Source organism: Oratosquilla oratoria, chromosome 26 (assembly GCF_046742065.1).
Source record: "Oratosquilla oratoria isolate Oo_2021 chromosome 26, ASM4674206v1, whole genome shotgun sequence".
Lineage (NCBI taxonomy): Eukaryota > Metazoa > Arthropoda > Malacostraca > Stomatopoda > Squillidae > Oratosquilla > Oratosquilla oratoria.
In genome coordinates this window covers 54,621,429-54,645,318 of record NC_134802.1, presented here as the reverse complement: position 1 = coordinate 54,645,318, position 23,890 = coordinate 54,621,429, and the positions used below count along the sequence as shown (strand labels likewise).

The 23,890-nt window shown below is 38.8% G+C and overlaps 2 protein-coding genes across 10 annotated transcripts in view; one reads left to right on the top strand and one right to left on the bottom strand.

Annotated features, from left to right (window-relative positions):
• Window positions 1-23,890, top strand: part of hiw (MYC binding protein highwire) — a 154,775-nt gene that overhangs the window by 56,862 nt on the left and 74,023 nt on the right. For all 8 annotated transcript variants that reach the window (XM_076209842.1, XM_076209839.1, XM_076209843.1 and 5 more), the window contains 3 exons: window positions 1,115-1,301; window positions 2,737-2,949; window positions 4,088-4,232. In XM_076209842.1, the coding sequence (XP_076065957.1) occupies window positions 1,115-1,301; window positions 2,737-2,949; window positions 4,088-4,232 (545 nt within the window). The remainder of the gene's footprint in view (window positions 1-1,114; window positions 1,302-2,736; window positions 2,950-4,087; window positions 4,233-23,890) is intronic.
• Window positions 7,670-22,029, bottom strand: LOC143039599 (uncharacterized). Of its 2 annotated transcripts, none has more exons than XM_076209846.1 (6): window positions 21,402-22,029; window positions 15,289-15,832; window positions 13,738-13,983; window positions 11,202-11,392; window positions 9,948-10,179; window positions 7,670-8,140 (listed from the first exon to the last, which is right to left on the bottom strand). In XM_076209846.1, the coding sequence occupies exons 1-6, from the start codon at window positions 21,540-21,542 to the stop codon at window positions 7,947-7,949; spliced, it is 1,548 nt and encodes a 515-aa protein (XP_076065961.1). In that variant the 5' UTR covers window positions 21,543-22,029; the 3' UTR covers window positions 7,670-7,946. The 2 variants fall into 2 exon arrangements, with proteins under 2 accessions (XP_076065961.1, XP_076065962.1); XM_076209847.1 differs by having other exon boundaries at window positions 7,670-8,137; window positions 21,402-22,028.

Below are 23,890 nucleotides of genomic sequence, written 5' to 3'. Positions count from 1 at the left end.
TGCCCAAACCATTTCTGCATTCTTTTATCAACCCTACCAGCCAGCTCTCGTTCCACCACGATTATCCACTTCATATCCACAGTTCTCTTTCTGTCCCTCCTCATAACTGCCACCATACACTTCATCTTAAACAGTTTCAGATTCCATTGAGGTGTGTACTTTCAGTTTTCTCCTCACAAATACCTTTTCAAACTTTGCTACCAACTGCTTCACTCAATCCTCTGACTCGCTAGAAGTGCAGTGTCATCCACAAACAACAACTGTCTTACCTCTCACTTCCCTCCACTCTCACTAACAACAAAACTCTGCCTAGCACCCATGTTGTGGTGTATGTGCATGCAAATGGCATTGTACAATTGTCATACATGCTATCCCTTTTTGTATACAAGTGATATGTAATCTACTTATATTAATTTATTGAAACTGTTGTATTGATTGGATTACATGTGCCAATTTGTAAAAGAACCATGCGGGCGTGTATGTTATCCCACACTAAGTAAGCTTGATGTCAAAAGCAGTCTTGGTTCTGCCTCCAAGGTGGCCGCACACTAGTCTTTGTTGTGTTGACTAATTTAGATATTCCATTCAAATTTGTTTCATTAGCCACCCTACAACACCCTCACACTTACCTCCTTTGTCACCCATCCATATACATTTTAAACAACCATGACGATATTACACCCCCCCTCATGCAATCTCTACTACTCATGTAAAAACTTTTGTCTGCCCTCAATAGACGTCCCCCTATCCCTTACATTCATAACACATTTCATAATGCCTTTCTGTCAACCCTTTTATACACCTTCTCCAAAGCCATGAAACCCCAAAAGGCATCTTTACCCTTTGCCAAAATCTCGTTGCATGTCTGTCTGCAAAAAGTTTATCTGCTATACATAATAGTTATTATCAGTTACAAAACCTGGGGCAGAGTTCAAGAATACTGTGACCATGTTCCCTTGTGTCTCAGTGCTGGGTGACCTGAACAGTCACGGCATTGTGGTTTACTTATTGTGGGAGAGATTCCTTGTTTGTCTGATATGTGGTGAAATCACTTGAAGGCCAATAAGACCTTAGTAATTATCTTACTTGAAATATCTGTTGTTTTCTTTATCAGGTATTTGTTCCCAGTATGGAGAATCTGCATGGTTGGACTGAGGAAGAGAGTAATAGTAATAGCAGTCCTAGCGAAGGAAAGGTGATCATAAATCAGGACCAGGATGGAATAGTTCCTCCTTACTGGTCGGTACTGAGCAAGTTTTCTGGAACCCATAGTTGGCCACAGCAAACTGTTATACTTCCAGGTAATTCTGAAGTGTTATGATTTTGAATAATATGATTTATTGTTAATTAGTATTGCTTATAACCATAACAGGAATACAGTGCTGATACAGGAAACTAAATTTACACCACAATCCACAGAATGTACATTCACTGAATAGATAGGGAAGAAGACACACAAAACAAAAGTGGGCTTGTAACAATGATACCCAACAGCATACTTTTCTCCAACAAAACAAAACAAAACAAAAAAGGCTAAAACTCAGTAGTTCTCAACTTTTTTTTTTTTTTTTTTTGGTCCATTATGCCCCACCTAATCACCTTTAAAATACTAATGGCCCCCATGTGGTGATATACAATTCTTATCATTTGAAAAATAAACTCCCCTTCAGCTGAAAAAGCATAAAACCTTGGTTTAAAACCACTTCAAAAGAACAAGGCATCAATGAAAAATAAAAAACAAAACAAATTGAATAAAATAAGAATGAAAAAAATTGACCTAAAATTCCTCAGTTGCCCTCAATTGCCCCCTTAAAAATCATATTGCCCGCCTAAAAAACCGAATTGCCCACCTGTGGGCATACGCCCTACATTGAGAAGCACTGGGCTAAATAAACACTACCAGACACCACAACTGAAATAATCACAGTCCAAACAGAGTTTAGAAGAACAACTTACACCCAAAACATCAGTTTCCTACACCAAAAAAAAAAAGAAAAAACACAAACAGAAGACCAAGGGACCAATGGTGGTTACCTGCATGTGGTGGTCATGCAAGATTGACAGCAAAACTGCCCATTTTCAAAACCTGTCAACCCACTCACCTCCATCAGGCTGATGGGTTTTGAAAATAGGAAAATTCAAGGCAAGGTTACCCCTGATTGTTTAGACCTCTCCCAGTGAGACTCAGAGGTAACCTCACCCTGGGTTCTCCCGTTGGTGCAAGGCAGCTAATCAGTGATATCCACATAACACATATACACTATATGATCCCTACAGGCCAATATGATTTACACACCCAGCTCCTGATATCCATAACTTCATCTTGAATATGAGAACAGGGAGATCTAGAATGTTGGTAACCATCTGAAACTTGTTAGGCACTTTTAATGAGCAAGAAAAGAGTTATTCACTGTGTAGAGAATATTCATAATAAAAGCAAAATTGAATTTTCTTCTTCGTCTTCTCCCTCTCATTTTCTTTCTTTATACAACAATCAGTTGCCATGCAAGAGACCCATACCCTCAAGGTATTTGGCAGTGGTCTACTGTTTGCTCCTTAGATATCTCCAAGAAGAAAATTGCATTGTTATTAGTGTTGTGTGAATGGTGGGCAATGTAAAATAACATGTTCTGTGTCATCTTTGTGGTGTCCCTCCAGGGCATATGGTGTTTGTATACATTCCAACTATGATATTCTTTTATTAATAATTATTACTGATTCATTGTACTTCCCCAGGAAACAAGGTTTTGTTCTCTCTTGAGACGGCATCTGATTATGTAAAGGAAGAACGATCTGTAACCTATGGCTTCAGGGTTTTGATCGTTGGTTATGAATGGCCTCCGACACCCCCCGACTCGCTCAGGCATCTTGAGAAAGAACTTGCCTATCTTGGTGGTTTATGTGCAGCTTCACTAATTAAAAAGGACCTTTGTTTACCACCTATCACTGGTAAGTAAGAGGAGGAAGACAGCAGTTCTTTATTTGAAATAAAGATATACTTAAGTAATGGGAACAATAATTGGGTAGTAATACTATGTTAGTAGTGTGAATTTATAAATTTCAAAATATGGCTATGCTTTGAATTGGCCACCTCACTTATAAGGGGGAAGGGTCTTCAGATGTATGGAGAGAATGCATTGTTATCATTTGGCCATTATAGTGTTGCGTATGAACTCCTAATTATACAGTACAATGATTTTTTCAGTATAAAATTATAGTAGTACATAAATATATACATATATCAGAAGGGTATAAAGTATATGCCCACATTACATCTCACCCAGATTTATCCAGAAACCCATTTGTTGGCCCTCCAATCTTAGCTTTTGCTGAATAAAGGGTCATCCTTGTCCCCTGACCATTGCCCAAGTCAGAGGCATTGCAGCAAGAGACAGCACCTCCATAGCAGGGTCTTACAGCTGGATTTGGTTTACATCCACCACTTCATTACATGGGAACCCTCCCCCTCTCAACTACCTGCTAAGATACAGAGTAGACAAAAAGAAATCCCTTCAGGCCATGTCTAATATTCATCCATTCACAACCAATCTCTTCTCACACCTATCTTTTACCATTTCCTTTCCTTGCTAAACAAGCATTCTTCTTGCATCCAGTGCCCTGCTAACACCATCCATCCACCCCTCAAGTTCCCTCCATTCAACTCTGCCTTCCACACATTTTAGTTAGTCTTCCTTAACTTGTTCTTTCCATGAACCCAAACGATCCTACTATGCTTTGATCATCTCTGTCTGCTAGCTGTATGTACAAATGTAGTGTGGCTATAATATTTTTAGAGGGTATTTGCAATGAAGCGGCCTTGCTGTGGATGTGCTGTGTCTTGTGACACTGCTTCTGACCCAGGGGAGTGGACAAGATGCAGGGATGACCCGTCATCCAGGAGGTGCCAAGATAAGAGAGAGGGTGGAGGGGAATGGAGTGTATTAGGGATGGAATGGGTGGGAATGGTTTTTATGCCTTTGTTTTTTGGCTGCCTCCCTTGTAAGGGGGAAAAAGCCTGTGGTATATGTATGTATGTATTTGCAATACATCTCCTTCACTCATTTTCTTGTTTGTCATTTCTGAATAGGTGAAGAACTAGAGGAAGATACAGAAATGGCAGAAGAACTGTCTCTACAGGTATACAAAGCCCACTCAGGACTATTAAGCAAAGGCTTTGCTCTTTCACATCCTCCCACCATACACCAAGCACTTGATGGGGTCATTCCTTTTAGGTAAGTAAAGTTTATTTATTCACATTTTTATTACACAAGTCTACTTTGCACTTTTTATATATGAGGTAAAATGTTCTGAAGCTTAGGTCTACATTACCATCCTGCAAGCTGCAAAAACTACCTGGGGTACAGTATATACCGGTAGTGGTAAATTTTTAGTTTCGACCATGGGCGCAATATAGCAATAGAAAATTAATGATTTCGTAAGTAACGAAGTCATGTCGGACGAATGGTACACCATGTTTGTTATGATAGATGCCGATGTCGAAGAAATAAAAGGATGATGAATTCGTCTAACCTAAACTAAACTAACCTGACCTGTGTTTGATAAATCATTACCTGCAAATTAAATTTCATCCGCCTTGTCCTCGTTGTCGTCGTCGTGAGAGACGTTGGCAGACAACAAGATGGCGTCCCAATCCTATGCCACCGACTTCGTTCATTAGCATATTTTCTTGTAGCATGGTATTTTTTACTTTCATTTCCGCCCACAAAATTGCATATTACGTTGATACATTTTAATTTACAAAATTAATAATTAATTTTCTATTGCTATATTGCGCCCATGGTCAAAACTAAAAAAAATACCCCGGTATTCAATATGGAATGTCAGCATACGCGGATTTGGTCATATACAGTAATTTCAGGAACCTAACCACCGTAAATAAACAGTAAATAAAGCTGTATAAAAGAGGGAAAATACACGAAAATAAAGATACATGTATTGCTGGACATTGTACATACAGTACATGTACGTATATGTATACACTTTCGCTTAACGACCAATTTGGTTAACGACGGCGCGCTGGTCCCAATTGTCGTCGTTAAACGAGGAGTGGTTGTATGTCTGGCAGCTAATGCTGCCCGGGAGATTTTGGCCCAAAATGAAGTGGTTAAATTCCATGCTACAAAGTCCTATGTAAGGAGCACCATCCTAGCCTTCCGATGGGAGGTGTTTGTGACATTAAACCATATTATCATCACATTCAACAACTCCTCGAGTTTCAACAAACTGAAAGACAATATGTTGTTGCATGCCAGACCCACTGATAACCGTCCCACTGAATCCTCTCTCCCCTAAAAGGACAGAGTCCACCTAGCCAGACTAGGGTGCAGTTACCATTGACCCTTCTAAGCTACTAGAAGAGGCTGGTTAACCAAATGGCAGATAATTGTCCAGGATGTGACACTTCACCCTATACAGTATATTATGGAAGACTGCACTGTACACAGTCATGCACACCAATAACACAACATGTACTCTATAAAGGATTTGTGGGAACACCCTATTCTAGTCATGGCTGCTCAGCCAGTCTAGGGAATGACAACAACAACTCCTTGAAATAATCAACCAGTCTACCAATCTATTCGACACCTTTACTTCCATTAACAATTGTCCATCTGCACTCATGAATATTACAAACCAGAAACCCTCAGCCCCACAAACCAATAACAGTCCTTGGGCTCTTTCATAGATCTCTCCAGGAAGAAACACTGGACTGTTGTCTGTGTGATATTAGTGTAGGTTTGTTTCTGTATCACTGGCAAGGAAGTGAAGGAGGAGGAAGGGAGCAGTTACTGGTTATTAGCTCTTATGTGAAAAATTGGGAAACATGGTTGAAGTTGAAGAGATCTGGGCATAAATGCAAGCTTCTTAGAATTCCACCTCCAGATTGAGATGGTGTTTAAAGGATTTGGAGATAAACCATGGCATAACTCTCACCAGTGTATGCAAGTACCTATGGTTGGTCCTTATAAACGAGAACAGTTAAGTAATTTATATTAATTATAACTAACATGAGGGGACGTCCTAGGATGAGGTGGATGGATGGGGTGAAGGGGGCTTTGGGGAAGAGGGGAATGTCTGTTGAGGAAGGACGGGAGAGGACAGAAGACAGGGGTGAATGGAGAATGGTTGTATATGGATGATGTTGTGATGCATGAGGTGGAATGGGCGGGGGGATGGGGGGTGAGGTAGTATGTGTGAGCAAAATTTGACGCAGCCCAAAGGGATTTCCCCCCGTCTTCTCCTTTTATGCCCGGGGGGGACGGAGAGGGGGTGTCGCTGTTTTAATGAAGCGGCCTTGCTGTGGATGTGCTGTGTCTTGCGACACTGCTTCTGACCCAGGGCAGTGGACAAGGTGCAGGGATGACCCATCATCCAGGAGGTGCTAAGATAAGAGGGAGGGTGGAGGGGTGTGGAGTGTATTCAGGGATGGAATGGGTGGGAGTGATTTTATGCTTTTTCCTTTTTGGCTACCTCCCTTGTAAGGGGGAAAAAGCCTTGGTATATGTATGTATGTATAACTAAAATGAGAAGTGAATTTGTACTCTGTTATGATATAGTATGTATTAGATAGGGATGAGTGGAGAGTGGCTGTGTATAGATAATATTGTTATGCAAGGAAGGGAGGAGGCAGGGGATGGGGGTAGGGGTTGCTTGCGTGTGAATGTTATTTGGACACAGCCCAAAGGGATTTCATTCTGTCTTCTCTTTTTCTACATGAGGGTACAGAGAGGGGGCTCACCAATTAAGTGAAGGGGCCTTGCTATGGATGTACTGTGTCTTGCTACATTGCTTCCAACCCAGAGCAGTTGACAGGATATAGGGATGACCCATCATCCATGAGGAGCTAAGATGAGAGGGAGGAAGGGGTGGTGGATGGGAATGGAATGGGTGGGAGTTGGTACATGCCTTTAACTTGGCTACCTTCCTTATATGGGAAAGAAGCTCTTGGTATATAGTCTATAGATATGTTAGATATTATTGGAACCTTTATTGTAAACTTTGTACAAAGGATAGTCACAGTGCTTCATAGATCATCCTTGTGACTTCATGTGTCGTAATAGAATTTGAGAAATATCAGTCATAGCTAACATAAAAAAATATATGTGAACGTTTACATTGTAGTAAAAATACTATCAACTTTAGTTCATAAACTACAAGTATTCCTTACTGCTATATATTTCATCTGATATAGTAATGTTAATAATGCTAAAGGACAGTAATCCTATCACTTGTAACATTAACAGAATCACTCTCTTGGAATCAAATTTATCATGTCACAACTTCTCCAATTCAGTATATGCAATGCTTTTACATCCAATTGATGCCATGAACAAATTTTAAAGGACATGTATCTTTAAAGTTAACTTCTTTGGTATCTTGAGCTCTTTGAACTGAGTAATGTATTGTATATTACAAGTTTTATTCTGGTGCTTCATATTTTGGGCAGCCTCAAGGATGAAGAGATTAAAACCATTTAATTTAATCCTCTTTTGCATTGAGAACTACTGAACCAATTCATGGATTCATAAATATATATATATATATATATATATATATATATATATATATATATATATATATATAGACGTTTACCTGTATATATATATATATATATATATATATATATATATATATATCATACCAAAATGCCTGGCCCCCCTTGGGGGGTGGCTAAGTCAAAATATATACTGACCTAACATCCATCTCACACCCTTCTAAAATCTAGCTCCAACATCTTAGTTCCTCATGGATCAAGGGTGATTCCAATCAGGATATATCAGATAACATCTTTTAGAAGACTGTGCTATTTTTAACACATTAAGATTAAGTATTTGCTCACTCTACAATTTTGTTCAGCTTGGAGAAATGTGTGGTCCAAAAGAAATTAAAACACAGCACCAAATATTTTCATGATCCAAACATAATTAGGTAGTGGCTTGAACAATTCGGCATGATTCTTTTTCCTGCGAGCCTTTTTCTTCATCAGATTCTTCCTGTTCTTCCAAAGCATCATTATCTGTTTCATCAATAGCTGTGGCATTCTCGTAGACAACATGTATCTCAGTTTCCTTGTAAGTTCTTTGGTCTGGAATCACAATAGGCCTTCTTCTACCTTCTCCTGTTCAATTAAAGAAAATAAGATAAAATATTAAATAAAAGTTATATTAAGAACTTATAGAAAACATAATTCTTTCAAGATTGGAATATGTAGCAGTGGTCTGGTCTCCACACAGTAAAGGATATAAATGAGAGAATGTAAAGAGAAGTAAGCAAATTGATCCTCAGCGTGGCAGATAAACCATGCAAAGAAAAGTTAGATGTATGAGACCCATCTATATATATACATATATATACCAAGGGTTTTTCCCCCCTTACAAAGGAGGTAGCCAAAGTCAAAGGCATAAATCCACTTCCACCCATTTCATCCCCACATACTCCACTCCCATTCACCATCCCTCCCTTCCTCTTTTCTTGGCTCCTCCTGGATGGCGGGTCATCCATGCATCTCACCCACTGCCCTGGCTCAGAAGCAATGCAGTAAGACACAGCACGTCCATAGCAAAGCCACTTCATTTAATTGATGACCTCCCCCTCTCTGTCCCCTTATGCAGAAAAAGAAGACAGGAAGAAATCCCTTCACGCTGCATCAAAATGTCATTTACACATACTCCTGAACCCCCCATCCCAAATCCACTCCCATGTATCACAGCATCATGCATACACAACCATTCTCCACTCAGCCCTATCTTCTGTCTTCCCCTTTCCTTCCTCAACAGATAACCTCCTTTTTTTCCAATGCCTCTTTTACCCCATCCATGCATCTCATCCTTGGTTGCCCCCTTGTGTTCACTCCATCCACCTCTGCCTTCCACACTTCTTTTACTAATGTATCTTCTCTCATTCTTTCCATGTGTCCAAACCATCCCAATACTCTTTCATCAACCCTATCTCCCAACTCCCTTTCTACCCCCATTCTCCTCCTCCTCACCTTGTTTCTCACTCTATCCAGCCTAGTAACTCCTACCATGCCTACCAGGCTTTTCATCTCAAACACATTTAAACTCTTCCTCTCTTATATTCCATGTTTCTGCCCCATTGCTGTCAACACAACCACCCCTTCATACAATCTCCTCTTAGCATGCATTCCCAAATGTCTGTTTCTCATTACACTTTTTAACCCCCCAAGGCATTTACTTGCTTATCTCACTCTACATTCTACCTCCACCTTCACTCCCCCACCTCTGCCACATTTGCCCCCAATCATCCAAAGCCATCCACTTTAACCTGTATACCAAGGGCTTTTTCCACCTTATAAGGGAGGTAGCCAAGTCAAAGAGCACGTACCCATTCCCAACCATTTCACTCCCATCATGAAAAGAAAGGAAAGAAAAAGGTGACATGATCATGGTGTTCAGATCAATACAGGTAGTGATGAAACTGACAGAGAAGATTGCTTAGTAGTGCTGGGCAAATACCGCTAATTTCAATATCGAAATTATTGGTGAACAACAACACAGTTACCGAAATTACCGACAGTTTACCAGTAAAAGACTCGTGAGGTAGTAGTGACGTCACAAGTTCGAGTCGAGTTCGAAAAATCAATGTTTTTGTCCTTTAATAACCTATATCTCTGGTTCTATTTTATATATTGTTTTTATTGTTATGTCATTGTAAAGGGAAAAGGTCATACTTTAATTGGTGCTACTATAGTATGCTATCTAGTATCTACCGCGCGAGTGAGTAAATGGAGGCCCCATAAATGAATTTAAAGCCAAGTTTGATTGATGGAGGCACAGAGATGGGACCTGCAGACATAGGTCTTATCCTGTTTATTACAGTCAGATAAAATGAGGTAAATAAATGCAAGAATGTGTGGAAGTATATATATAGATATGAAACAACTCTTGTGCATGTTCAAAATTTACCGTTACTGGGTCCTTCATGTTCACGTGTAGAAGATGCACGACGCCAGGCAAAATAAATGCAGACTGCAGCAATAGTGATGCAGGCAATTAAGACTGTGATGGCTATGATTATGGTAGAATTGCTAGACATGCAGTACTTGTCATGGTAATTATCCAAGATAACCTCTTTCTCTTTATGGAGACAGTCATTATGCTTAAACCATTGATCATATGTTGGGGAGTGAATCAGTTCCTGAAAATAAAGGGAAAGTTATTTTCAAGTCAACGAAAGTAAAGTCAAAAGCAGTCCATCAGTATATTGCACCAAGTCTCTTGCAGGAAACTCATGGCTCTCAGGTAATTGGCAACAGCCACCAAATTGGTGCATAAGTCAGTCATACATATATACATATACCAAGGGCATTTTCTCCCTTATAAGGGAGGTAGTCAGAGTTAAAAGGCATAAATCCACTCCCACCCACTTCATCCCCATATAGTCCACACCCATTCTCATAAAAGAGATTTTGTGTTGTCTTGATACAGCTAGAGTAGAGCACTATAAGGTGAGGTGTTCAGTGTCTTCTATGTGGTGATTGCATTTGGGTCAACTTGCAATTATGGCAAGGTCTATTCTGTGTTGATATTGTTTTAAAGCTGGATAGTGGCCTGAGCACAGATGTGCTAGTGTATTACTGCTTGTAGGAAGTATTCCTCTGTAGGAGTATGAAAAAACATAAGCCACAAATGTAGAATGTGTAAATGTCTAGGGTCAGGTGTATATGAAAAACAATGGCAGCATGGATATACAGCAGGTAAACAAAACTAACACTGCTTTGGTATACCTGTGATTTCTGATTTATACCATATTTCTTAAATTTGATTTAATGGGTGGTGTTCTGAGTGCAGGCTGGCATGTGTGTACTAAGAACACCATCCATCACTAAAGTAATACCAACACAGAATGGGCCTGGCTGTGGATTCAGGCTGCCCCAGATGCAACCACTGCACAAAGGATGTAGATCACCTTGTACTACAATGCTCCACACTGAAAGTTCCCAGACAGCAACACAGTATCTCTTCTCTGAGTGACTTGTGGTCCCACCCGGAGGCTGTTCCCAGGGGCTACAGATAGATTGATTTTATACAATTTTAGATATTTTGAGACCAACTATATAAAATGTAACCTTGCTGTACACAGGTTCCACCAACTGAATAGGTCTAATTCTCATTATGAAATAATTGACCATCAGAAGCAAAAAAGCTGAGAAAAATTACCTGATATGTTTGATTTGCCAAATCTATGCCACTTGTAATGCTTTCTCTTACTGTACAGGAGCACTCCTGTCCTATAACATTGTCTCTGATCACAACAGAACGGTGTGCCACTAGGCTTTCTTGGAACTGGAGAGAGCGAGCTTCATATTTATGGATATGATTATTGGCAATAAATAATGATGATGAGGGACCTGAAATGTAATATGATTTATAATTGTTTCTCAGTTCAAAAATCACAGGTTGTATATATATATATATATATATATGTCAATAGAAAATCTCTGCAGGGTCACCCATATCAAACAGGTTTTGTAAGAAAGATCATACAAAGAGCAGCTTACACGCACAGTCACAGGACCCACTGCAAACTGGTATGTCCCTGATAGTGAACAGTGAAATTCCTCATAGATGTATGGGGTGCCGTCATAATGATGGCGTGGACCATTGGGCACCCTATAGATATAGGGCTTCACTGAATATAATGAATGAGGTGACAACAGAGAAATATCTCACCAGAAACCAGTTGGCACAGAGGTGAGATTAATGCCAACCCCCCTTCATAGCCAATATGAAGAGCACAACAAAAACAAAACCAGGTGTTCCTGTTGGATCATCATCTCCTAAAGGTCCAACCGCATTGCCTCATGTGCTTACGAACAGTGTGCCACCAAATGCAAGTAAGCACTGTCCAAGCAGATCCAAGTGTTGGACATTAAACAACATGAAGAAAATGAAGATCTATACCTACAATGTAAAAAGTTTCTCAGAAGATCACAGGCTGGAGAGTTTAAAGGAAGAACTAGACAACATCAAGTGGGAAATCGTAGGACTGTTTCTGGGATGTCTAGTTTTGGAGGACCTATTGCTATAATTCGACTACATAAAGATACAAAAAAGATCAAGATTGAGAAAGTACAGCAAGGCGATACAAGTTCACCCAAACTATTAAAGCTTGCTTGGAAAATATTTTCAGAAGATTGAGTTGGGAAAAGAAAGGTTTAAAGACTAATAGTGAATGTTTGAACCACCTAAGATTTGTGGATGACATTATTCTTATTTCCGAAAGAGCAGAAGACTTGCAAGATATGCTGAGTGATCTAAACAAGGAAAGTCTCAAAGTAGGTTTAAAAATTAATAAAAGTAAAACCAAAGTATTGTCCAACACGAAAGTTGAAAGTAAAGAGATTGTAATTGATGGTGAGAGTCTTGAGGAAGTTGAAGAGTAAATTTTTTAGGCCAGATGGTGAAGGTGACAAAAGATCATGATAATGAAATAAAAAGACGCATTACAGTTGGATGGAAAGTGTTTGGTAATTACAATAAAATCCTGAGAGGCTCTCTACCTTTATGTTTGAAATATAAAGTTTGCACTCAATGTATTCTACTAGCAATGATCTAAGGGTGTGGGACTTGGAAGCTGATGATGGAAACAAAGCTAAGGACTGCACAGAGGAGAATGGAGAGATCAATGATGGGAATAACACTGAGAGACCGAAAGAGAGCAAGTTGGATGAGAGAGCAGACTAGAGTTAAAGATATTGTGGAGGCAGTAAAAGAGAGGAAGTGGAATTGGGCAGGTAAGTTAGTGCAAACAACTGATGAGCGATGGAGCGAGTATGTAACTGAGTGGACACCGCGAGGTAGGAAGCGTGGAAGAGGGAGACAAGACAGAAGGTGGAGAGAGGAAATCAAGAAGTTTGCACGGGTGATGTGGCAGAGGATGGCACGGTCGTGTGATTCATGAAATGCTATGAAGGAGGCTTTTGTTCAGCAGTGGACTCAGTATGGCTGATTTGATTGATTGATTTATATATATATATATATATATATATATATATATATATATATTCATATATGTATATTTATATATACATATATATATATATATATGTATATATATATATATATATATATATATATATAATATGCCATTGGTATATTTATGTATGTAAATGAATGAATCAATCAAATCAGCCATCCTTAGTCCACTGCTGAATAAAGGCCTCCTTCATAGCATTCCATGATTCACATGACCATCCATGCCATTCCTCAGGGAGACAGGACTGCTCAACCAGACAGTTTTGGGAATGACAACGGCAACAACAGTCAAGCACTCCAAGACTGCCCCCCAAAATCCATACTCCACCCAACTCCTGCAGACATCATCTGTAAAATCCCTCCCAAGACAAACAAGAACCACACTGGCATGACTGCATTGGGCCACCATCCAGCTATGAAATAGGGCCAACATAGATTAGGCCTGACCACAGAATTGAATTGCCCCAGGTGCAATCACCACACAGAAGACAATGAATGCCTCATCCAACACTCCCCTACTCAGGCTTACGGAGACAACAATACAATATCTCTTCCTTGAGTGACATGTGGGGTAATCTCATGGCTCTTTTCAGTTATTAGGGAGCCATGTGTCTCCTGTAAGAGAAACCTGGGATAACAGATTAGTTGGTATTTTTTTCTTGGCTTGATAGCAGAAATATCAGATGTAATTACAGGACACAAATGCCAAAACCATTACCATTTAATTGTAACCCTTTGAATGCAGATGGTTCTAGATATTTGAAGATATTGTGCTCAATCTTGATACTTGATGTCCCTGTGATTTTCAGCCCAAATGCAGGAACAGATTCAAAGGTATTATTTTTTATGTCAACGTAATTTGATGTCGAAAGATTCCACGGGGATGCTATCACATGTGAAAAATTATTATTTGAAATTATCACCTGTCCAGCGATGTCTCCAACAAAGGCATTTGAAACAGGACCTGGAAGAGAAAAATGAATGAGTTGTAAAGATTTGTATTACATTAATAAATGTGTGTTCTTATGTAATGCTGTATTTATCTAAATGTAGTGTGCAGGAAAAAAAACTCACTTGTGGTGTCTGGTCTTTGTCTCCCATGACTAAATGATCAAACTGTATTTCTACAGAAAACTGTTTCTTGATATCCCTCTGAGAATTATTTTATTTGTTTAATTAATCATTTTTTTTATTTATTATTATTATTATTATTTATTTATTTATTTTTTTTCTCCTAAGTTTGTCACTCTCCAGTTTTGAACTAAGATGTTTTCCATGTCAATTTTGTCCACTACATTGACAAAGGCCCAAAAAAACATCCTTACTTTTTGCCAGAAACTTCTCATAAGTCTGCCTTACCACAAAAATTTGAACCATGCACCCTCTACCTTTCCTAAACCCACACTGTTCCTCAACAATTATTCCCTATGTTCTTCTCCTAATCCTCTCAGTTAACATCTCAATGTCTCCAGTTGTCAAGCTTTACTCTCAGTTCATTTATGTCAGCCACTTCTAATTTATTCCATGAATGCATCTGTGCAGAAAGATACATGTGTGTGTATTTACCTAGTTGTTTTATATGGGAAAGGGAGCCATGCTTGTAGTGACCCATCTTTGTATCTCTTAGCATCTAGTTTATTACTAAATTCTTGCACACACTATTGTTTCATCCACTTTGTTCCAATTGTGTGTGTGTTTACCTAATTCTACTTACAGTCGTACCTCGGTACTCGACCGCCTCTATACTCGACCAAATCGGTGCTCGACCAAAAAATTCGAGTAGAAAATGCATCGGACCTCGAACAGATTTTCGGTACTCGACTAGCTCGAACAGCGGGTAAGCGTCAGTTCGACTCAGACCGCCAGCGGAGTAAGACGTACGCAGTTCGTTCGAGTATTTCTTCCCAGATTTAAACTTTTTCGTGTTGCTCTAGCCCTTAATAATGGGTCCAAAGAAAGACAGTGATAAGGGGAAAATTGGTTTCGGTGTTCGAACAAATCGGTGCTCGACCACCACCTCAGAACGGATTATGGTCGAGTACCGAGGTACGACTGTATTTATATTTACCTAATTGTAGTATACAGAAATGGAGGAATGCTTATGAGGTCCCATGTCTTACTCTCCAATCATCATAGCTTAAAATTCATGTATAGTTCTAACATAGGCTATATCATCTTGTTTTCCAATTGTCAGTTATTTTTCTGGTAGTGAATTTTTTCTAATGTGGATGTGGGTCTGGATATATATATACAACACAATTTCATTTACCTGTAAAGTTATTTCTGAGTAGAGTGAAGGAATTACTTGGGTATGTTTGCTTGAAGGTGAATGCATCAGGTTCATTTTTCAAGAAATGAGAGTCCACAATGGTTAAGTTGCCTTCTAGGTTGAAATGAAAGGAGTTTGCTTTTATGTCCTTGAAAATGGAATTTTCCAGTATCATTTGCTTGACGCGGACACCTTTCATTGCATCCGTTTCTATGAGGTTGACTGTACACCCAGCAATGTTTAGGGAAATCAGTGGGCTTTGTTTGATCCCAGAATGAATGTGTGGAGAAGATTCTTGAGTGAATACATCTTTGGGAATTTGTTGTACAGTTGTGTTGATCAAATTGCATATGATTCTGAATTTATTTGTCTGGATTCCCGAGGAAATGAAAAATGATTGTTTTGATAAAGTAAGGGTATTCACATTCACTGCTGTGAAATTCATAAAATCTTTTATCTTTTCAAAAGTATTTGATGAAACATTAACTCTGCCACAATTTTGTACCACCACAGTTCTAATTCCACTGCTTGTTAAGTTCAAATCCTGCAAAAGAGACAGTGAATTATCAGTACATACTGGTCATAGGCATTATTTTGTTTTATATAATTTTTTTGCATTTGAATAAATTAATCTTCTAATAGATACACACATACATATACCAAAGGTTTTTTCCCCCTACATGGGGGGTAGCCAAAAAGAAAAAGGCATAGAAACCACCCCCACCCATTCCATTTCCCATATATTCCACTCCCCTCCACCCACCTCCCATCTTGGCACCTCCCGGATGACGGATCATCCCTGCATCCCGTCCACTGCCCTGGGTCAGAAGCAGTGTTGCAAGACACAGCACATCCACAGCAAGGCCACTTCATAAATTCAGCAACCCTCCCCTCTCCATCCCCTCATGCAGAAAAGGAGAAGATGGGGAGAAATCCCTTCAGGCTGTGTCATTTTTTTTTTTTTTTCTCACACATACTTCCTCACCCCCCATCCCCACCCACTCCCCCTCATGCATCACAGTATCATCTATACACAACCCCTCTCCATTCACCCCTATCTTCTGTCCTCAAATATTTCTGTATTGTCTTACTGTTTGAAATCCTGACCCTTTTAACTTCATTTCATCCTTTTCAATTCTTCCTGCCCTAACTATGAGAAAACTGCATCACACTAATTCAGTAGTTCATCCCCAGTGCACCCTTCATGTGTAACAGTTAATTGATTTAATGTAAACAGTTATCTGTATAACCATGAAGGGTGTATATGTATGTGTGATTTGCCACAGTCTTGGATTATGGGTTGGACTTTTGAGCTCGGAGGTCATCTGTGGCATGATTTATAGGTAATGGTGTGACCTTACACAAGCACACATACATGCAACTCCTTGCCCATGAGCTGGAGTGGTGATTTGCAGTGCTGTGGTACTTTTAGCCCTGGGAAGAGGACTCGAATTCTGACCATTGAATTAGCAGTCGAGCTGGGTACCACTAAACAAGCAAGTTGTGTGTGTGTGTGATTCACCATGGGCTTGGATCACATATTGGACTTGTGATCGACAGTTATTAACCTCCCAAAAGAGCTCAGAGCTAATGTGATCTATGGGTAATGCTGTGACCTTACACACACACACACACACACTTCAGCGAATGGACGGCTTGGATGACGTTCTGAAGAAAACTGAAGTCTGTGGATCCCAACGCAAAGAGAAGTGCCTAGTGTTTTTACAGGGTGGGGGGGAAATTGCTCGTGGAGTAGTGGGAAAGTAGGGAAAGAGGAAAAGGGGAGGGATTACTGAGGGAAATGGAAGGAAATGAGGAGGGAGTAGACTTGGCCCAGCCAGACAAGCGAAAGGTAAACAAAAGACTGAGTGAGGATGAAATGTCTAATAAAAATGTAAAGATTAGAAGTATAGAGAGGAGCAATACAGTAGAAAGTGACGAGAATATGTTCCAGGGATTTAAAGAGGGTGGGGGGGACACAACCCCCCCCCCCCCGACTGATAAGACTAGAGGAGAGAGTTGATAAGGTGATCGAGGACTTGGAGCGTAAGTTAGGTAACGTAGACTCCATTTTCCAGAGAATTGAAAGGTTGGAACAACTAGAGAAGGCTAACAGAAACTTAACTGAAGAAATAGAGGACCTAAAAAGACAGTTAGGAAATGTAAAGGAGGAGAATGAGAAATTGAAGAAGAATAGTAATGAAAACAGAGAAAATAGCTACAGAAGCTAAAAATTGGAGAATAACTCAAGAAGGGAATAAGGTTTCATTCACTGACATAGTCAAACAGCAATTGAAAGAACATAATGAAGACTCAGTTATTAAAGTGATGAGACAGAAGGAGAATATAGTAAGAGAATTAGCTGACAAAAAGAAATGTATAATTATATTAGGAATGGAAGAGAAACATAACCCAGATAGAACCGCAAGAATCAAGGAGGAAAATGAAAGAGTAAGCAGTTTATTAAAATTAGTCCAGGAAGATGAACCAGAAATTATAAAGGAAATTGAAGAAAAATTCAGACTCGGAAAATATAGTACAGATAAGACCAGACCAATTAAGATTAAATTCAGGTCACAAACAACAGCAGAGAAAATTCTATCCAAGACAGGGAAACTAGCAACAAATGATCAATATAAAAAGGTATGGATAAAAAGAGAAATGAATAAGGAGGAAAGAGAGGCAGAAAAGCAGAAAAGAATTGAAGCTAAGGCAAAAAACGAGGAAAGAACGGAGTCAGAGAAAGAGAGATTCTATTGGAGAGTAGTGAACATGAAAATAAAGCAGTTCGACATACTAAAGAAAAACATAAGGGAAACAGAGAATACAATGGAAGTGGCAGAAAACTAAGAGTGTCTTACACAAATATAGATGGATTGATAACAGGATTGAATGAACTGAATGATTATTTGAAAGAAAAAGAACCGGACATAATGGGAATTGTAGAAACAAAATTAAAAGGCCCACTACCACCCAACAGTGTAGGACATGATACATACAATTATTGGATTAGAAACAGAGAGAAAAAACAAGGGGGTGGAGTTATGTTCCTGACTAAGAAGGATATAAACGTGAAAGGTGTCATATATGGAAAGAATACAGTAGAGATGATTATGATAGAAGTGGAAGACCGAGATAAGAAGAGCAGAAAATTTGTGATCAATTATGTGCCTCCGAAAACAGCCTCATGGGAGGAGAGTGAACATAAAAGTATGTTAGAGGACACAAAGATAGCATTAACTAAAATAATGGAAGACGGAGGAAGAATAGTTATGATGGGCGACTTTAATTGCAAAGAAATCTGCTGGGAAGAAATGACAGTAAAGAGTGGTGATGACTCATGGGGAAATGCTCTACTTGAGATGATTACTGACCATTCAATGACACAATGGATACAAGAGAACACTAGGTATAGAAATGAAGAAGAACCATCGAGGCTAGACTTAATAATTACATCTGAACCTAGAATAGTGGACAAGATTGAATATAAAACACCAATAGGTAAAAGTGACCACATATTGATTGAACTGGAACTTAATGAAGAAAAATATATGAAAAGAAATGAACAATATAGAAAAGGAAGAATGATGTATGAAAAAACAAACTTTGATAAAATAAGAGAATTCTTCCAACAAGAAAACTGGGAAGAAATATACAAAGAAGAAACAACAGTGGAAGAGAAATGGAATATTTTGACAAAAATTTACAAAAAAGGAGTGGAAAAGTATGTCCCAAGACAAAAACAAGAAAAAGAATATGTAAAATGCTGGTACATCAAAAGTTGTAGGGAGTTAAAGGACAAAAGAGACAAAGCCTGGAACAGATGGAAAAAAGACAGAAGACCTGAAAAATGGAAAATATATACTGGTTATAGAAATGAATATGTACAAAAGTGCAGAGAGGAAAAAAGAAAATATGAAAAAGATGTTATAGAAAAGTGTAAAGATCAACCAAAACTATTCTACAGATTTGTAAACAATAAACTGAAAAACAAACAAGACTTAGAGAAATTAAGACAAGGAGGAGTTGAATACACTGAGGAAATGGAAATGGCAGAAATTATGAACAAACATTTTAAATCAGTGTTTACAAGGGAAAATATACAACCTGAAGAGATTGAGTGGAAGGAAAAAGTCCCCCCTATGGAAGAAATAGAAGTAACAAAGAATGAAATATTGACACACTTGGGTAATTTTGATGTCAGAAAATCGCATGGGCCAGATGAAATAGCAAACTGGATTCTGAAAGAATGCAGGAATGAACTGGCAGACAAAATACATAGCATAATAAGCAGTTCCTTAAAAGAAGGAAAAGTTCCAGAAGATTGGAAAAAAGCAAATATAGTACCTATATATAAAGGAGGAAATAAAGAAGAACCTACCAACTATAGACCAGTCTCTCTAACAAGTACAATAGCAAAAATATGTGAAAGAATTATCAAAAGTAGATGGGTAAAATACTTGGAAAAAAACAACGTACTAAATCCAAGGCAATTTGGATTCAGACAAGGACGATCATGCGTCACCAATTTAATATGTTTCTATTCAAGGCTAATAGATATAATACAAGAAAGAGATGGATGGGCTGATTGTGCATTTCTAGACCTAAAAAAAGCTTTTGACAAAGTACCACATAAGAAGTTGCTTAAGAAATTAGAATATGAAGGAGGAATACAAGGTAAATTGCTAAATTGGATGGAAGACTTTTTGCAAGAAAGAAAAATGAGAGTAGTGATAAGAGATCAGCACTCAAAATGGAATGAAGTAATAAGCGGTGTCCCGCAGGGAACAGTTCTGGCCCCAATAATGTTTGCTATATATATTAATGATATGGATGAAGGAATTGAAAGCTATATGAGCTTCTTTGCAGATGATGCAAAATTACTGAAAAGAGTGAAAACTGAAGAAGATTGTGAATCACTACAGAGAGATCTAAATAAAGTACAAGAATGGAGTAGGAAGTGGGAGATGGAGTTCAATACAAAAAAGTGTAGTATAATGGAATTTGGAAAAAGCAAAAACAGAATAACAGGATCATATAATTTGGGAGAAGAAGGAATAAAAAAAGTAGAAAATGAGAAGGACCTGGGAGTCATTGTTATGAATAATATGTCACCTGAGAAACATATAAATAAGATTTTTGGAGAAACTTATAATTTAATAAGAACAGTCAAAGTGGCATTTACATACCTGGATGAAGAAATGGTGAGGAAAATCCTAATCACCCTGATAAGACCAAGATTGGAATATGCAGCAACGATATGGTCACCAAGTACAAAAAAATGTATAAAAAAAACTTGAAAGAATACAAAGAGCAATTACAAAACTGGCACCAACACTCTCAAAACTATCATATGAAGAGAGACTACAAAAACTTAAACTACAGACACTAGAGCAAAGAAGAGAGAGAGGAGATTTGATAGCTATTTACAGAATCATGAAAGGCATAGAAATTACTGATAGAGAGAATCTGATAAAATGGGATGACAGAAATACAAGAGGACACGGAAAGAAAATAAAAAAAGACAGCTATAGAAGAGATTTGAAAAAGAACAGCCTTCCTCACAGAGCAATAGACAGTTGGAACAAGTTAGATGAGAAAGTGGTGTGTGCAAAATCAATACATGAATTTAAAAATAGTTTAGATAAAATGAGATATGAAGACGGGACCCCACGAGCATAGCTCCCCTTCCCGTAAAATACAACTAGGTAAATACAACTAGGTAAATACACACACACACACACACACACACACACACACACACACACACACACACACACACACACACACCTTCCCGCCTACGAGAGTTGGAGTAACGCCTCGAAGCGCAGCGATACTGAAATTGTTTCAGCCTTGGGTGGGATTCGAACCCGGACCGCCGAAGTGGCAGGCGAGAACTCTAACCACTGCGCCACGAGGTTGTGTGTGTGCATGAGTTTACCTAGTTGTGTCTTGCGGGAAGGGGAGCTACGCTCGTTGTATTCCGTCTCTGTATCTCGCCATGTCTAATTTGCTCTTAAATTCGTGTGTTGTGTGTGTGTGTGTTGCATATTGTTTTCATGTTTTATCCATGCCGTTATGTGTTTTAGATGCGTTTTTTTTTCGAAACTTACCTGACCTTCGCAGTCACAATTTATTATATGAGTTCGGCACTTGCAGAAGCTAGGGAGCGGGTCACGGCAGATTTTTCCTGTGTGGCCAAGGCAGAAGTGTATTTGCAACAAGAGCATCACCAACAATCGGACATTGGCCATGGCTCGTGATCACATCAGCGAGCGGAAGGGAACTCGAATAAACAAAACCATGTAACGGGCAGAATTAAATAAGACTGAAATCGAGGTGGAAGTGTTGCGTTTTACTTAAGATCACTCGGTATTTGTGCACACATAACCAGTCACCGTTATCCCACTTGTAATTTTGGTGTCACCGACTTGGAAGGCGAGTTTCAAATGTACGCGTTGTATTATATCCGGTGAAGATTAGCGGGTTTATGCTTTAACTGGAATGGACGGATCTAGTGTCGAACAACATTTCTTTTATCTCCAAAGGAACTTGGGGTTCTCAGAAGACGGTAGTCTCATTCTTTTGTATATTTTTTTTAATCATTGAAAAAAAAAATGGATTTGATCAGAAATTTGGAAGGTGTTGTCCTGTGAAGGAGCAGTGACCGCTCAAATTTTGTGACGTCATGTCGGTACATTTTAGTTGAGGATACCACTTCCTGTTTAGCTTTTGTTTATCTTTCACCCTTCGCCCTGGCATTGCTTTCTTCATGACGAACATTAATTTGTAATCTCGATTTTCTTAAACCGAGGGGAAAAAAACTCTTTGCGCTACCAAAGTGTTGAATATGTCTCGATGAACCTTTTCCTCTCATAAACATCCGAGTTGTAGGCTACGATTACTCAAGCTGTTGCCAGGTGATCTTGTTTAGTCGAGAGAAGCTCCCCCAACGTAATGATAGGGTGGAATCTCGTAACTGAATATAATCGTCAGGTTTTAGAATAAAAGAGCAAATGGGCTACCCCTCTGACTCTGTTAATCAAAATAAAAGAAAATACCATCGTCTGGCTAGAGAACAAATTCTGTGAAGAGGAGGTCTGTTTTGCCTGCGGAAAAATCGTTGAAGATGGCAGATTATTATTATTATTATTATTATTATTATTATTATTATTATTATTATTATTTTGTGATTACTCCCTAATTATATTAACAAATAGATGCTGCGTAACTCTGGTCCGGAGTGGGTGTTACTTTTTTCTGCTTATTGGAAGTGAGTTTACCCAAACTTCCTCGGTCGTGAAAATTGCACAATCTTTTCGCTTTTGTTTTTTGTATTTAATATCTATTTTATTTCGGGTGCTGTTTTAACACTAAGCTGAATCGAAATAGTGATTCCTCAGTGGTAAAGTGTAGTCAGAGCCTTCACATGGTACCCTCTACGGACTCCAACACACAATGGCAAAACTCCCCGGCGTAGTTGGAGTTTACGTTCCCGAGGTCACGGACAACCCAGTTCCCCTTCACCCCCGTTTTCTTCTCGCAAAATGACACAACTTCACCCCCGTTTTCTTCTCGCAAAATGACACAAAAAGGAAGTCCCATTTATTCAGCCTGTCGACAAAAAAAAAAAAAAAAAAAATATATATATATATATATATATATATATATATATATATATATATATATATATATATATATATATATATAATAATAAACAACCCACTTACCCCCACCCTCAAAAAACGAAACAAAACATGAAAATCCCCAGATGTCATCTTTACAGACCTAACGCCGTCTGTCACAAAGAACCTATACTCATCACCGCCATGGGGAGGGGAGCATATGCCTTGGGGGGGTTGGCACTTTGCCCCGGGGCGGCTCATAGGCATGAGGCTGTTTATAGTGAAGGGATGGAAGAGAAAATAACAGTGGGCGGTCCGATTCGAAAATCAGATTAATTTGATTCGCATTTTCGAGTCGAATAATCGAATCGGACTGACGAATTTTTAAAGCGATTTGCGATTAATCAAGATCGACGTCTTTTTTTTTTAATCGCTAATCGAACATTTTTTTTTCCGAATTGTGCCCACCTCCGAAAAATAGGAATAAATCAGATAACTCCTGTAAATTAACCTCTTCTGTTTAGAATATTGTTTATGTACAGGTATTTACACTCAACAGACCGATGCCATTTTGTGGGAAATTTCCACAAATTTGTATCTGAGAAATTTGCTCACATGGGATGTTTTTGTGAGCAAACTATATGTTGCAGTGAACTTGTTTGTGTATATAATAATTCCTTTTTGTGGGGAAAAAATGTGGAAATCCAGATTTCCTTGTGGGAATTTCGTGGTAAAAATCTCACTCGTTCGTGGGAACTGGCATAGATCACAGTGGCAACACTGCATTGCCAGTTGTCGACATTGGCAATTGTCGACAAGTCAATAAACACATGTGAGACGGAGCCTTTATTAGCACGACGTTTCGTGTGTTACATCTTTATCAAGTGCATCTTGATAAAGCTAACAAGCGAAGTGTCTTGCTGGCTCCGTCCTTACGAGGCGTTTCATATGATAGATTTATATGTTTATTCTGGCTG